The sequence below is a fragment of the Eptatretus burgeri genome, chromosome 12 (assembly GCF_056783735.1).
Source record: "Eptatretus burgeri isolate ZD-2024b chromosome 12, Ebu_testis_v1, whole genome shotgun sequence".
NCBI lineage: Eukaryota > Metazoa > Chordata > Myxini > Myxiniformes > Myxinidae > Eptatretus > Eptatretus burgeri.
In genome coordinates this window covers 72,107,656-72,125,155 of record NC_140972.1, presented here as the reverse complement: position 1 = coordinate 72,125,155, position 17,500 = coordinate 72,107,656, and the positions used below count along the sequence as shown (strand labels likewise).

General features: G+C 42.8%; 1 protein-coding gene across 1 annotated transcript in view; it reads right to left on the bottom strand.

Moving 5' to 3' along the window:
• DBNL (drebrin like) overlaps positions 1 to 17,500 on the bottom strand; it is a 134,832-nt gene that overhangs the window by 94,506 nt on the left and 22,826 nt on the right. Inside the window, exon 3 of the mRNA XM_085848499.1 lies at positions 6,054 to 6,166. Within this exon, the coding sequence (XP_085704625.1) occupies positions 6,054 to 6,166 (113 nt within the window). The remainder of the gene's footprint in view (positions 1 to 6,053; positions 6,167 to 17,500) is intronic.

The following is a 17,500-nucleotide window of genomic DNA, read 5'->3' as shown; positions in this document are numbered from 1 at the left end:
CTCCCACAAACTCAGCCCTACCACGGGACTCCCACAAACTCAGCCCTACCACGGGACTCCCACAAACTCAGCCCTACCATGGGACTCCCACAAACTCAGCCCTACCACGGGACTCCCACAAACTCAGCCCTACCACGGGACTCCTAACAAACTCAGCCCTACCACGGGACTCCCACAAACTCAGCCCTACCACGGGACTCCCACAAACTCAGCCCTACCACGGGACTCCCACAAACTCAGCCCTACCACGGGACTCCCACAAACTCAGCCCTACCACGGGACTCCCACAAACTCAGCCCTACCACGGGACTCCCACAAACTCAGCCCTACCACGGGACTCCCCCTTATCCTTCCCACCCCTCTCCCGCACCCGGCGTGACTCATGCCCTCATGATCCACCCCCCGCTCAACCACGGGTGGGAGGGAGTTGTTGACGTCACCGCAGGGTTCTTCTTCCTCTTTGCAGAAGAGGGGGAGGGACGTCTCCATTGTTTCGTTCCCAAACTATTAAATCGATCCGCAGCGCATCTAATCGATCTCTGAACATTGATACAATGAAAGGTGAGCAATCTTGGGAACATGCACTTATCGACATAGCTGACTAAAGGAACCTGTATGTTGTGTGCAATTGAATTCCAAATTCGTAACACTACCCCCTCCCCTTTTTACAGACTCATCCCGAGTCGTCAAATTTTCGTGTGACCAGCATGTGTAAGTTTTTTCCCTAGTACGTTCCATTTACTCTACGAAGCTAAGCTACGTCTCCACGACACATTTCCAGTCTGTCCGTGTCTCCAAAAATCCAAAAATTCCATTTACTAAATCTAAACTAAAATACCTCTAACTTAACCATTCCACGGGCTCCATGAGGTACAACCCATGTCTCCATGAAGCCGGTCTCACTAACTCTAACCCATCCTCCTCATTAGTACTTCCTGTGCCTCCAAACAAGGGGGTCTTCCACCCCTTGCCTGGGAATCCTGTTCACCCGAAGCAAGGCTTGCTTTTCTCAACACTTTTTTTTTCAGAATGCGCACCACCAGCGCGGCAGTTCACAGCCGTGCTCTTTTTCCGTGACGTCATGGCAGCTGCTTGCGCCCCGCGCACCTCGTCCCTCTTGGACGGTATCATCTGGCAGGAATTCCCTTCTGCCGGATTCCAAACACACGTGCAGCCATGACGTCACTCTGCGCATCTCAAAGCAAGCCCCGCGTTTCGATACATTTGAGTTTTCTCAAATGACAAAGTGTCAGTCAATAATAACCATTATAAACTTGAAGGGCACTCGTTAGAGCGCATACCTCTGCCACGTAATGCCTGATCCACGAGAACATATCAGGCCCGTTACATTTTTGAAATATCATGCTCTACAGCACGATATCGTTTTTGGCCCCATCTCTCAATGGCGAAGAATCACATTGAGAATTAAATAATTCTCGTATCCAGATCCGGATTCGGATCATCACTTAAATCGAGTCAATGCATCCTTGTGACACCCCAAACTTGTCCACCAAGTTTCCTCTGAATCAGTCCACAACTTTTTGAAATATCATGCTATATATCGTTTTCAGCCCTCTCTCAATGGTGAAGAATCACTTAAAAAAAATTATTGTTGTCTGATCCGGATCTTCACCAAAAATTAGCAGTTTGTCCTTGTCACACACCAAACCAGTCCACAAAATTTCATCCGGATCCATCCACAAACAAACAGACAGAAAGGGGTGAAAACATAACCTCCTTCACCTTCAGTGGCGGACGTACTTAAAGAATATGGATACATAGCTTCAATATGATGACAAATTTGTGTTTGACATCATGATTTGAAAAAGCTTGGCATATATTTAATTGTGGACTCATACTTTTACACCAGACTGTATTTATCTCCGTCTCGTTATCACGAACACATACGTTCCGTGGATTAGTCTCGTCTCAGGAATCCGTATACTCCCTTCACTCCCACATTGACATGTCACCGCTTTATACAACACAATGAATGAAACGTGCAATCTGACATACAGCACAGGAAACTGTGAACCTTAGCCAATAACTTCATAAAGTGCATGCACGGTAAGCTTGAATCAACACAGATCATTCTGGGAACATGGAAGAATCCATCATGCACACAAGGCTGCTCATACAGAGAAAGCATTGCACACCCCCAGACGGTGTTAATACACCGACCTCTATGCTCGTAACACGAAATGTACATAGACCATTCGACCATCACCATGAAAATGGTTCATCCCCAACAATATGTGAAGGTTATTTTTTTTTGCAATACTACTGCATTGCATTAAACTTTCCATATTAGACGTGATATCAAACCAAATCAAACCACGGAAGGTATAGTGAACATTATGAGAGAGAACAGGTTTACCTATTTTGGCAATTCGATGAGCTGACCTTTTCACATTCCAACTCCAGCTGCCTCTTTGGCATTTGGCTCTCCAGTTACACAACAACGAAGCAATATTTCACAAATTTGTCAAATCTCTTACACATATATGCACACTTTTGCAAATTCCTTTGTTCGCAACCATCTATTAATATATTCACTAGCTTGCCTGCTATACCAACAACTATTATATATTCAATGGTGAGCAGGCCAGAATCTGCCATTGTGTTCAGGAAGCTGTTGATTGCTGACTTTGCTTGTAGTATCTAGACTGTTTCCTTTCCTTGCAGAGCTAAAAACAAATGCAAAAAAGGCAAAGCTAAGCACATCATAATCCCATGTTAACCCTCAATAGTGTGGAAGTAAAAGAAGGAACAATAGACAATTTGAGTAAAACAGAGCTTTGTTTTTTATTCCAAATTCCTGTGATGCCCCAAAAAAACATGCAAAACAACATGGACATCGGCAGAAGCTGCTCATTTTTGCCTTTGATTTGGCATTTTTTTATTTTAACAATTCCTCCATCTTATCTGCTATCTCATATCTTCAACCCTCCCCTGCACGTGTTCTACAGGTAACCTCCTCCTGGAAAAAAAAAATCCCAAATATATAAGTTTACGACACACCTCCACCCTTTTGTTTTTCTCTTTTCCTTGTCTGTGGAACTGCCTTCAAGGGACAGTTAAATTACTCTTCCCTTCCGGACTTCAAGCAGGTAGTATTCGCGGCTAGGGATAGGTGATGACAAAATATGCACCACCATCTCATGTCACACCTCTCCCTACCTACAATAGCATTATTGCTTTCCCAATTAAGCTTACCTAACCCAATCATTCCCTTGCTTGTACCTAATTGTGGCCTGAGTGTCAGTACATTGGCTTTTTACAATCAATAATCTCATTCTCCTGAGTAGAGGTTTTTGGAAAGCAGAGAACGTTTCTTTTTAGCTCCGCCACTGAAGGTGAAGGAGGTTATGTTTTCACCACTGTCTGTCTGTCTGTCTGTCTGTCTGTCTGTTTGTGTGCAGGATATCTCAAAATGTTGTGTACACATCCAGATGAAATTTTGTGGACAGGTTTGGTGTATGACAAGGACGAACTGATTAGATTTTGGTGAAGATCTGGATCCAGAACCGACTACTAGAATTTTTAAAGCGATTCTTCACTTTTGAGAGATAGGGCCAAAAACTATATATAGCACGATATCTCAAAAAGTTGTGGACGTATTCTGATTAAAGTTGGTGGACACATTGTGTGTGTGACAAGGAAGAATTGATTCAATTTTGGTGAAGATCCGGATCCGGATCCAGATCTGATAATTTTTAGCCGCGTCACGCGTAGCGAACGCTGGCTCCAAGAGAGCTCCGTTTTGTTCTTCTTCTTCTTCTTCTTCTTCTGGTGAAGACAAAACCTTTATTGACTGGTGGAATGACGTGGCTCTTGGACACATTTGTCCTTGTTAAGTGATTGTTTACCATTGAGAGACTGGGCTAAAAATGATATATAGCATGATATCTCACAAAGCTGTGGACGGATTTGGACGAAACTTGGTGAACAGGTTCGGTGTGTGACAAGGAGAAATAGTTTCGATTTTAGTGACTATCCAAATCCGGATCTGGATACGAGAATTATTTAATTTTTAAAGTGATTCTTCACCATTGAGAGATAGTGCCAAAAAGGACAAAGTACTGTATAGCAATATATTTCAAAAATGTATTGGGCCTGATATTTTCTCATGGATCAGGCATTGCGTGGTGGATGTATGTGCTCTACCGAGTGCCCTTCTAGTTTGTATGTGAAGTCAAGGGCTGTGGAAGAGCAAGAACACATAATCGACCACAACAATAACAGTAGAAAGGGGTGGAGGTGGAGAGGAGTAAACAAAACAGCAGGATAGAGGGATACAACAGCGGGACATTTGGAAAAAGAATGGGCATGAGGAAGAAAAAATGAGATCAATGGGAGGGGTAAGTGGAAAGGACCACAGGGGATTAATAAGCTGGATACAAGGTCAAACATAGCAAGGAAGGGGGAGGGGGTGACCAACTTGAATAAATGAAAGAGGGTGGGGAGAGGGGAGAAAACAATAACTTGGGAATGAAGGGGTGGGCTTCGAGAGGGTGAATGAGGGTAGAAAGGTTACAAGTATAGATTAGGGATGACCTAAGGTGTGGTGGACAGCCATCTTGAAGCCCTGGAGAGAGGAATGACGTTGCACATGCTGAGGTAGTTGGATCCACAGGTGATGAAGAAAAGAAAGAAAAAAAAAAGAAGAGGAACAAATGAGTGGAGGTAAACAGTGAGTTTGGATTTTGAGAATTTCACCAGAAGCGGGTCACTGGCAGGTTGTATGCCTCCTGGAGAACCGGAGTTGGACAGAGTAAGGAAAAGGCAGAAGGTGCAAGACCAGAAAGGAGGTGGTCACAAAGGTCACCACAGGTCTGCAATGTGAGAGTAACTGGCCGAGAGACGAAGCTTCATCGTGAGAGAGTCCAATGTTGTTGAGCGTCTTGGTTTTCATGGCATTAAGAAGTACAGGGTATGAGTATTTTGTGATAAAAAAAATTTTCAAATGCAAAGAAGTGCAAGGTGTACCGTGTGTGTGTGTGTGTGTGTGTGTGTGTGTGTGTGTGTGTGTGTGTGTGTGTGTGTGTGTGTGTGTGTGTGTGTGTGTGATTTTTTTTTTGTGAAGTTTTGCTGGAGCTTTCTGATGTGGAGTGTGATACACTGAATAATTAGGCTAATTAACCACAACAAATCTAGAAGAATTCACATGTTTTAAACGCACTCCATGTTAAGGTGTATAGAGCAGCTTAATAGATCCTTCTATGGCGTGGCATTCTAATTACAATATAAATAACAAAAATAATGACAGCATTGCAACAAACCATATATTAATATTTATAATATTAACGACAATAATAATGGAAGTATAATTTGTCAAAAATAACAACAAATGTATAATTTCCTCCTCCTCCTCCTCCTCCACCTCTGCCCTGGCCCAAGCTTCTTCTTCATCTTGCGTATGGCAGCTTGGCTGCCGGGTAGCTGTCATTTTGTTGGGGCACGACTCTGCTGCTGATGCTGTGCCCCGATTCCAGTACACTGGTACTCATTTCACTGACCTCAGAAGGATGACAGGCTGAATCAACCCCACCTCGTGTTCATTCAACAGCAAACGGGGCTCAAACTCAGGACCTGTAGATCCCAAGCGAGCCACCCTAACCGTTAAGCCAATGCCAGGCTTGGCCCAGGCTCACCTAGGCCCGGTGAAAGGCAAGCTAATGCTCAAGCAGTACAGCAGGCAGGTATGCTACAAGGCCATGAAGACCAACGGACCAATGGCCCCACCAGTCACATTAACAGGGCGGTCATCTATTCCATAATGGAAATCTTTCGAGCTTCAAACAACAACATTCACAAGTATCCTTCAACGTCAAATCGGCCTACATCATGTAGATAGCTCATAAAATACGGCAATTAAATAGTGTTCCATCATCATAAACAGCTTTGGCGCATTACCGCAAGTACAATGAAAACAACACTTCATTATACAGAACTATACTTTAAATATGACTCACAAACATAAAATTCTTTCAAACACATTGAACTTAAGCGAGAAGATAAACTTATCCCTTTACGACCCCAGGAGTCCTTACCCAGTTGATGAAAACAAACTTCGTTAAGCCCGAGTTTGGATCTTGGACGCTACAAAAGGCGTACATCACCTTCCCACTGTTCAACTCATCTACCAACTCTTCGAGGCCATTGCCTATGCACAGGAAACACGAGAGGAAAAGCACAAAGAAATTACACAAGATAAAATTGCAAATTGCATTTTTCACTCCACTGGAACCATACATTGCTCTTCTTCGTTTTTTTTTTTTTTGTTTTTTTTTTTACTATAACTCACTGCACACAAATTGCATTGCTCATGGTGACGTTGGACCCTTTTAAATACGGTTTGCATTTTTGTCCACGAAAGTGAAAGATAGTGAGAATTGTGGCAATCCAAGCAACTGATACTTAAACAAAACTATGCAAGTATATGTTTTCAAGCTGGCACAGCAAGTCCTTTGTTCCCTGGTCATGAGAAATAGTTTTTTACAAAACGTCCTAAGGTCTCCTGCCCTTCATCCCAAAAATAAGGCATTTCGAAGTTTGACAAACCATAATATTTTGGTGCAACTCTACAAGGTTTAACAACACTTTTATGATCCAAAAAACCGAAATATATAACAGGCCAGCAAGATGCCATCGCAAGATGTAACCATGTGACATCATCATATAGTACACTCAGGTAGTGTCACTGTGCCTCGAGGGTGACCATACAGGTGTTGCATCAAACCTTTTACAAGTTGAAGAGATCAATTTCAATGCAAGAGGGAATTAATGGGTTGTGGCGGTGATGGTGGGTGAGGAGGATGAAGAGGAAGTCATAATTGTTCAAACATTACATTTAATTGTGCAGTTATTAACATGTTCATTTAAATTATATCTTTCACTTTAGTAATGCAGTGGAAGCAACAAACCCACAAGGGACTCCCTATTTATTGCATTCACTTCACATCTGGAAGTGTGCAGTGGATAAAATTATGCAAAGAAGGTGAAGAGAGAGAGAGAGAGAGAGAGAGAGAGAGAGAGAGAGAGAGAGAGAGAGAGAGAGAGAGAGAGAGAGAGAGAGAGAGAGAGAGAGAGAGAGAGAGAGAGACAGAGACAGAGACAGAGACAGAGACAGAGACAGAGACAGAGACAGAGACAGAGACAGAGACAGAGAGACAGAGACAGAGACAGAGAGACAGAGACAGAGACACTTTTGACTTTTATGTCCTTTTATTATAAAAGTATAAAACATTTCACAAGGCAAATTAAAACAAAGAAAAAAAGTTGAGGCACCATTTGCCTGAGGTTCATAAAAGCATCAACACATGAGAATCAGTGCCATTCTTTAAGTACAGATGCCCCAGCAGAGTCAGAAAGACAATGAAAGTTCAAGGATCAATGATATTGTTACAATTCACAAAAAAATGTGAACTTCATTCTCCACACATTTACACAAGACACCACCACTGCACTATAAGTCTTCAAATACCAGAAGACTACCCATGTTTACATGATATGCATGTTCTAGTTTTATACGAGCAGACACCATGCCTTTGAAACAAAAAAGTGCATTTTCATTTTTCTTATTTACCAATCTGGCTTTCCTGGTCTTATAAATTGCAAGCTTAGCAATTCCAAGTAAAAAAAATTCAAAAGAAAAAACAGATTTGTTTCCTGTGTTGAGAGCGAGCCCATAGATAAAGATTGGAAAGGAAAAAACAATTTTAGATTTACAAAAAAATCTGACTCAGGTACAGAAACAGAGGTGTCAACCTCTTGCACTCAATGAACGCATGATTCAAATTTTCGATACTCGCACAGAAGGGGCATGAATTAGACACAGAGGGGTTAAATTTCTGGAGGAGAACCTGTGTGGCCAGGGCTTGATGGACCAGTCTCCGATTTAAGTCTCCCGTGCAACCAACGGTCGGAGATCTATACATCACCTTCAAATTGGGAGTAAGAAAAGCTCCTGCAGGTAAAGTCTCTTTCCAGTGGTTTCTCAACAGTGTCGTACAGCCCGGTAAACACACTTCTCGACAAATCCCATATAATGTTTTTTTTCCACATGACGTGGAACACACCAGACTCGTCACTGTTTGAAAAGAACACGTCATGGTGTTTTTGGGCAGTGATTGAAAGTTCAGGAAAATTTTGGCGAAAATCAACTTCTTCACTTACCCCATTCCACCCAATATTTAAGTGTAGGAAAGTCTGGGTTACTATCCTCATAACCTCACCCACTACTCTCATTGAACGCAATCCAATTTTTTTAGAAACCGAGCCAGCAGGCAACCAGCGTTTCAAGGAAGGCTCCATAAGATCTCACACTTTATTTATTACACTATTTGTAAAGTACTTTATGAAAGACCGGCTGGTAGATCTTCCAGCAAATAATAAGTTTTGGAATAGTGGCTCTTGCACAAATTTCCTGGCATCATAGGAGATCTCCAGCCGCTGCACTCCAAGAGCTTGCCAAGCATTCAGAAGAGATTGATGAAACGCAGGGAGCCAAGCTCTTTCAACCTGCTTTAGGTCTATAAGGAAGAGTTCCTGGTCATAACCCAAACCACCCATTTGCCGAAGCAAGGGATTGGTGAGAGGATACCACGACACCACTTCACCATAGAGTAGACGTTTTATTGCCACAAGCCGAAAAGCCATGATTCGACTCGGGATGTGCACCAAGTTTTGGCCACCAGACATTCGTGGCCTGCACAATACATCTGGCTTGAGCCAGTGGTGGCCTTCACAGAAAAAAATCAATCAGACTCTTCTGAATGCTTGTGATCACAGCTTGAGGAGGCTGGAGTGCGATAACCTTGTGCCATACGGTTGGAAGTATCAGGTTATTAATAATCGTTACCCGCGCCTTAAGTGACAAGAACTGGAGCATTCCTTTCCACCTTGATAGTTTCTGCTAAATGTTGTCAAGCAACCAACCCTAATTCCTTTGGATATAGCTCGTAGTTCCCAAATGGATTCCTAAGTATTTAAACCCATCTGTTTTCCATAATACTCCTCCTGGAAGAGTTGGGAGAGGGGCACATGAGGAGTGTGATGAGGAGAGTGTATTTGGGTATTGCCAAAGAGCTACACTCTTGTTCCAATTTACTCTTGCTGATGAGGCAAGTTCAAATTTGGCAAGACAACGGGATAGCTCACTGACATCTTTTGGGTTTTTGACCACAACACACAGGTCATCTGCAGAAGCACAAATAAAAATGTTCGGACAGTTTGACAAGGATAACCCAGACAATGAGGTGCGAAGGATAGCAAGTAGAGGTTCAACAGAAAGTGTGTACAACATGCCTGACAGTGGACAACCCTGACGGACACCACACTGAAAAGGAAAGGGATGGCACAAGCTATTATTTACTTTTATAGTGTAGTAGATAGTAGAAAAATCGTGCAAATTATGATACAAGCATCAAATTTGGCATTTCTGTTCTGCAGGGCTTTCTGATCAAATCTGCCCAATTGGCCATTTGAAAATCCAAATTTTGAGAAAAAAAAAATAAACCAATGTCACCCGCAGGGTGACCCGTATCTTGTCAAAAGGTGACCACGTGTGACTTCTTTAAGGTCACACTGAGGTGAACAGAGCTGCTCTCCACCAGGAGCGACTCCTTGAGGAATATCTGCCTACAAGAGATTCCGATGAGAATCGTTCTACAGAGTAACCATGAAAAATATGCGTTTGCCTCATAACGTCACCAAATGACGTCATAATGTCTCAAGCTTGACATATCTAGAAAGCACTCATCGAGGTGTTCAATTTGAGGTACTACACGATAAGGTTCCTAAAACTTGAAAATTTGACCTTGGGGTCAAATATGTTTGACCGAAGGCGCTAACCATGAAGGTCAAGGCCAATCGCCACCAAAAATTAATCAGCTCAGCGCCAGATCATGAACTATATTCCCATGAAGTTTGAAGACGATCCGATCAAAATTACTCAAAAAATAAGGGCTTCGTCGACTCCCCTGATTTGCGCCAAAGTGACCTTGACCTTCAAAATTTTATGTGCTGAAAGGGACCTCTATAGGCCTCTGATTTGCGAAGTTACAAAAATTTCCAATGATAACTGTGCTCTGCAGAATTTTTTATACGTGATTACAGACAAACAAAAAAAACAAAAACATACAAGCTGACTAACATATCTTGCAAAAACTTCGTTTTGGCAAGATAAAAACCAAAAACATTTGAAGTCACAGCTGGCTGAAATTCTTGAAGTGCAAGTGAACATCCCAGACAGAGAACCAAGGGGAGATGAAGTCATCATTAATGGCTCAGCACTTATCAATGCCCTACCTCCACGCACTTCAAAGATATTTGATGACTATGCTAAAGAAGACATCATCCCAAAGGTGGAATCCTATGGTGCCAGGTACGAGAGGGTGGACGTAGTGATTGATGTGTAGAAGAAGTCAAGTCTGAAGTCCGAGGCAAGGTCGAAAAGGGGGAAAGGAATCAGAAGAAGAGTGACAGGAACCAGTAAGACCCCAAGTAACTGGAGAAGATTTCTTCAAGATGACAGCAACAAGACTGAGCTGTTTCACTTCCTTGCGGAAAAGATGTGTGAAACACAGACGACAAGCACAGTCGTTGTCACAAAAGGAGACGATGCCATTAGCAACACAAGGAAGTCACTGGATGCTGTGTCTCCATGTTGTCATGAAGAAGCTGACACTCAAATATTTGTACACGCCAGGGATGCAACGACGGATGGTAGCAAGTCCATTATCATCAAGGCTAATGACACGGACGTACTAGTCATAGCAATATCTGTACTGCCATCCTTACAGGAACTAGGTCTTGAGAACATGTGGATTGCCTTTGGCCAAGGAGCCAATGCACGATGGATTCCAGTCCATGAGGTAGTTTCTGCAATAGGGCCTGAGAAAGCCAGAGGGATCCCATACTTCCATGCATTCACTGGATGTGACTTCGTGTCTGCCTTCCGTGGTAAAGGGAAGAAAACTGCATGGCAGACTTGGAACGTCTTTGATGATGTTTCTGAAACATTCACCAATCTCAACCAGCATCCAACATTGATTAGTGATGTTGACTTTTTTGAATTTTTCAAAATTTGGATTTTCAAATGGCCAATCAGGCAAATTTGATTAGAATCCCCTGGAGAACAAATGTGCCAAATTTGATGCTTGCATCATCATTTGCACGATTCCTCTCAAAATTGCTGTAATTTGCCCCACTATTAGCAGGCATGATGCATTTCTGTACAAAAGTTTTATACAGGATATGAATTTTTTTTTTCCAAAAACATGCTCTAGTAAGGACCGCAAATAAGAAAGAATGATCCACACTGTCAAAGCCTTTTTCTTGATCCAGGAGTAACAACCCAAAACCCTGAGGCACGGTTTGACCGATGGCAATTAAATCTCGAACTAAATAAATACCGTCATAAATGGATCGATCAGGTATGCAATACGTTTGTTCATTTCCAATCAGGAGAGATGACATTTTTAAGACACATTGCAAGGACTTTTGACACAATCTTATAATCAGTGTTTTGCAATGAAACAGGCCGCCAGTTTGTAATCTGCTGCAAATCCCCTTTCTTTGGGAGGAGACACAAAACCGCTCTCCTGCAGCTCAGGGGCAATTCACCCCGATCGAAGCCTTCAAGCAGGGTCTCCATTAGAGCAGGACCCAGAATGTTCCAAAAAGCTTTGTAAAATTCAGCAGGAAGTCCATAAAGTCCGAGGGCTTTGCCGTCCTCAAGCAGTTTTGATGCTGCAGTGAGCTCCTCAAACGAAATGTCATATTCGAGTTGCTGTTGCTGTTCTTGAGAAAGGGATGGAAGAAGTTCAATCACCTCATTTGTAATTTTGTCCACAGTTCTCGGTGTAAATAGATTTGAGTAGAAATCCTGTATCGAATGTTTAATGTCACTCTGGAAAGTCAGAACACCGTTAGAAGCGTGTAAACTGTGAATATGCCGAGAGGTCTTGATGGCCTTCTCAAGGTTGAAGAATTCCTTACTTGGAGTCTCCAGTTGAATTCTGCTCATCCAAAGATGAACCATTGCTCCAGCCACACGCTCCTTGACTAGTTCAGCCAGTAAAGTCTATTTTTCCACCAACTGCTGATGGTGATCACTTTTACTAGATGCTCCAACTTCTTGCTCATATTTAAGTACATCTTCTTTGAGGGCACTTATCAACCCAGATGCATTACTGGTGGTATGTTGGCAATATTGTTGACAGAAAATCCGAATTTGGGATTTTGTACAGTCCCACCACTGTCGGGTATTAGGAAAGGAACACTTTTGTTCTAACTTCTTCCATACCAGTCTGAAGGCATTTTCAAACTGTACATCTTGTAACAACTTAACATTGAAAGTCCAGTATGCACTATTACAACAATTAAAGAGTAACATACATTCCGTTGCAATCATATGATGATCAGAAAAGCCAGATGGACTTATGCTTGTTCTCTGAGCCAGATTCACCATTCCCTGGTTGACATACAATCTGTCCAGTCGGCCCATGGTTATCTGGTTCTTTGAACAGCACACCCATGTATATTGACGGGTGTTTGGATTTTGGAGATGCCAAACATCCCAAAATTTAAATTTTTGTACAAGTTTTGCCAAAACCATTGCACTGGGTGGATGGGGCTCAGGAGTATTCCTGTCCAGTCAGGGGTTGAGTGTGCAGTTATAATCTCCCCCCATACAAATTAGACTAGTCAAGTCAACAGTGTTTAGAAAACCTGCTAACTTTGGAGGGAATAGAATCCTTTCAGCACTGTCGCTGGGGCAATACACATTGATAATACAAATTTTTTGATTACTGCTTATCAATTCCACAGCAATTAAGAAGCCTTAACAAACCACCCGACAAGAAATCTCCGAGGGTTGCACACTAGGGTGCACAACAATTGCCACACCTGCCTTAGCATCCTCAAAGGCACTGGAGAAAAAAAGGCAACCTTTAAAAACCCTGCGACACTCGTCCTCACAAGGTTGGTTGGTGTGCGTCTCTTGTAACATTAGAATATCAATTTTTTCTTTCTTAAACACCTGCAACACCTTGAGGCGACGCACACAACTGCGGCCGGCCTCCATTTATGTTGAGGGATGCTACCTTCATTTATTTTATTATTTTTTATTTTTGAAAACTACAACTATTACTACTCTCGGAGTTCTTTTCCGGCCTTAAGGCCCGGTCACACCTTGACGTTTTAGCCAACGTATGCCGATTTTTGAATTTTTTTTCTAAAACGCTGGCACACGTTGAATACGTTATGGGTAAGTTTTGATAACATTGAGAGCACGCTGAAAAACACTGTCATACGTCATTGTACGTTGGCTTTAAACGTTGTACTTTTTGGTTGTCCTCAAATTTTTTCATGCTTGAAATTTCACGACGTATGCCGGCGTATGACTCACACGTTCCGCGACGCTGGCCACATGTTGTATGCACGGTCTGCGATCGTTGACAGACGTCAACACATGCTACTTGTAAGTTAATCATAAGTTGAGACATGCCGAGGTAATGTTTAGCGTACCCGAAACTTATTTCTAACCTATGATTAACGTGTTGTTGGCACGTTACGCGCTCATTGCCACACGTCGACAGACGTTACTTACAAGTTACTCATAAGCTGAAAGACGTCGGTATAATGGATCGTCCTTGCGTTAGCGTCCACGGCCACGGCCAGGACACTTATTTGCAGCATTCTTCAAACTTTTCTTCGGCATGACGAGGATGTTCACACTTCGATGTCTAGCTTGGCTATGATTCCAATTGTCCATCGGCAGCGTCTATTTAAAATAGTCGAGTTTGAGCGTTTTAACACGTTCAGAAGAAACGCTTCAAATTTCCAAACCCCAGCGTCAAAAAACAAAGGCGAGTGACAGCAATTTAAATCGTTCATTGTAAACAATGAAAATAGCTGAGTGGTATCGTTTAAAAGTCGTTGAGTGTAAAAAAAAATCCAATTGTTGAGCGCAAGCGTCTACTTTCAATAGTGGGGTTGCAGCCATTTAAATCGTTGAGTTTATCATTTAAATCGTTAAACGCAAGGACGATCCATCATAACCCACACCCTCCCCCTCACACTCACCTACTATTGCCAAACATGAACAAACTACGACTAATACTAATACTAATACTAATACTGTTACTGCTGACACGGACATCGACTCAAAAAGGACTCGAAAACACTGTTGGGTTCCCCTTTTATGAGCAGCATTTTTATATACCAATTCCCAAAACCGCTGGGAACACGTCTTTATATGGCAGTTGTAAGCTAGAAACACGTTCATTTTTTTTTTGTCGACCGGAAGACGTCATTGGAATACGTCTACATACGTCGATGTGTGTTGGGACTACGTAAAGAATTGGTTCAAAGCACGTCAAACATAAGTTAGAAATAAGTTTCGCGTAAAAAAGACATTACCGCGACGTGTTTCGACTTATGAGTAGCTTATAAGTAGCCTTTGTGGACGTGTGTAAGCGTCCGCATATCGTGTGTACAACTTATCCCCATCGCATGCGGAACGTGTGTCATACGCCGAGTACGTCGTAAAATTTTGAACATGTTTAAAATTTCTTGACGTACTCTACTTACTACGACGTATGATAGCGTGCTTTAGCGTTGTACTCACGTATACCAAACTTACTCATACCGTATTTGACGTGCCCCAACGTTTTAGACACATTTTTCTTAGGTCGGCATACGTTGGCAAGATCGCCAAGGTGTGACCGCGATGTTGACACTTCCATTTCTACGGCAGTTATGATTCGAATCGTTGTGCGTCAGCCTTTTAATAGGCTACGTCACGACATCGTCGGCGATGCGTGCAACGCGCTATGCCTAAGTTAGACTATCGTTGGGAATCGGTTGTGTAGGCCGACAACAGGTTCAGCATTCATTGGTATAAGTTATCTATAACACAACGAAACGTTCTGTGTCCGTTACCAATGCGTTATACATAAGACCAAGTCACTATGAATACGTCCGAATCTTTTAAAGAAAACATCAAAAGTTCAACGTAAGCCAGCGTTTTACATACATTTTAATACGTTGCCATCGCTGGCTAAAACGTCAAGGTGTGACCGGGCCTTTAGTGGCACACTTCCTCAACCGCTGGAATTGAGGTTCTGAAATCATAACTTGCTGAAGTTCATGAATCATATTTTTTGCAGTTTTTAAAAAGGCATGGATGTTCGGGAAAAAATCCCAAATTTTCACATGCCTTTTCCTGAAGGTTTCATTTAAAAATTTTATAATTTCGTCTTCTGTTACCTTGGTGTCTCCATCGTCCTCTTGGGCACAACACCCACTAACTGACAGGATAGAAGAGGTAACATCAGAGTCAACCTCATCATCTCTGTCATTCTCTTCCTGCTCCAAACTTATTTCTAAATCACAGCTCTCCATAGAATTTGAACCATCGATCTTTCCATTTCCATTTAGCTGCCCACCATCACATGCAGCCTCCCTCTTCCTATGACCTATCCCTTGCATTTTGTTCCACAAGGGTAGGACTGCAGATTTCCTCTGAGGGATTTTCTGGCTTATCTGCCAAGTGATCACAAACACACACCTTTCCGCACACCTCAGTGACAGATTAATTTTTATCACTGCAAGGACCAAAATTCTCAAAATCCCCACTTGTATCCTCCTGAGAGGCACGAGTATTCTCAATGTCTACATCACACTCCAACAACTCAGGCAATTCAGCGAGTGGTGCAAATGAATTCGTCAGAGTTGTATTCGGTTCCAGTCCCAAAGAGGGATTCTCTATGTGAGATGCATCCTGCAAGCTCAGTACATCTGACAGAACAAGAATTTTACTTTGTGTTTTCTTTGTTTCATTGACGACAGGACATGAACGTTTTTGCCCTTTCTTTCGAGACACCGTCACGAACCCCTCCATGTCGTCATCAGTACAGTCCTGTACAGTGAAGGTCGAGGGACCAAGCACTTCTGGTACATTAGTAGGTATATAGGAGGGCCTACTGTTTGCTACTCACCAATATGTGGTGGGAAGGGTTCTACCACTTCACGTGGGGGGGGGGGGGAGAGGGGTCTGTTGCTTCCCGCTCACAAACAGGTGGTGAAGAGAATTCTCCCCTTTCACCCACCTCATTACATGGGGAGGGGGGACCTACAATCTCCTGTCCTTGATTTTCTGATGATCTCATCAAACTGGGACAGGAATTCTTCACATGACCGTACGCTCCACAATGATAACATGCCATGACATCCGTGGAGGCATACATTCTATACACATGGCCGTACGCTCCACAATGATAACATGCCATGACATCCGTGGAGACATACATTCTATACACATGGCCGTTAATTCTTGCATGTAAAACTATGTTTAGCTTTTGCTCATTTTCAGGCAATATCATGTACAGCACCCTTTTAAAAGTAATCACGTGTTTAAATTCTCCACTTCCTGAGTGTATCGGCACCATTGTGATCTTTCATACGATCGTACCGAACTTACTCAATTGAGCACACAAATCATCATTCTGAATGAAAGGTGGAGCATTAGACACGTTCACCTTAACCGCAGGTGTGTCTAGCGGTGAAACAAGGAGAAACAGGTCGGGGTGTACGAGAAGACCTTGCTCCACAACGGAGGTTACCATGTGCACCTCGGAAACGAACACCATGACCTTCTTGTTCATTCGAGAGGCTGCATGGATGTTGTGCAAACCAACGATCTTTCCGATTGCCAGTAACAAGTCCTCAATCTTTACCTCCCACGGGGATCACACACGAGGCCATTCTTACAAGCAAGTGACTCATACTTGCTATGATTCAAATGAACGTTTGCCATAGGTAAGTGATTTTAACAAAAAGAAAGAGTTTAAATCAACAAAAGAAACCTACCACAAGCGGCACGAGCAAGTGGAGGAAAATAATAATAATAATAATAATAATAATATGGACAAGGTCCAAGAATCATTAGAGGAAGCCAAAAGCGTTGGCTAAACCTAGCAAAACACACCAGATGGAAACCAGGCCTCAAAACTGGGAGGGGTTCAGAAATACACCCGAACACCACCTACCGTGCGCGCTCTCTTTCTCTCTCTCTCTCTCTCGCTCAATAGATAACACAAAACAAGGAGAAAGGGGGTGAAGAAAAACGAAAACCAAAACATTTGACAATAAGAAGAGAGAAAGGAGAAGCAACACAGGCTCCACACGTACCGCCAGAGACTGAGCAACAGCCCCCTGCGATTGCACGTGCATGCCAAGCGAACAACAGCTGTGCAAAGTGGGAGGAGACAGAGATAGAGAGACAGAGAAGGACAGCAAGACAAAGAGAGAGAGAGAGAGAGAAGGAGAAAGAGAGAGAGAAGGAGAGAGAGACAGAGAGACAGAGAAGGAGAGCGAGACAGAGAGACAGAGAAGTAGAGCGAGACAGAGAGACAGAGAAGTAGAGCGAGACAGAGAGACAGAGAAGGAGAGCGAGACAGAGAGACAGAGAAGGAGAGCGAGACAGAGAGAC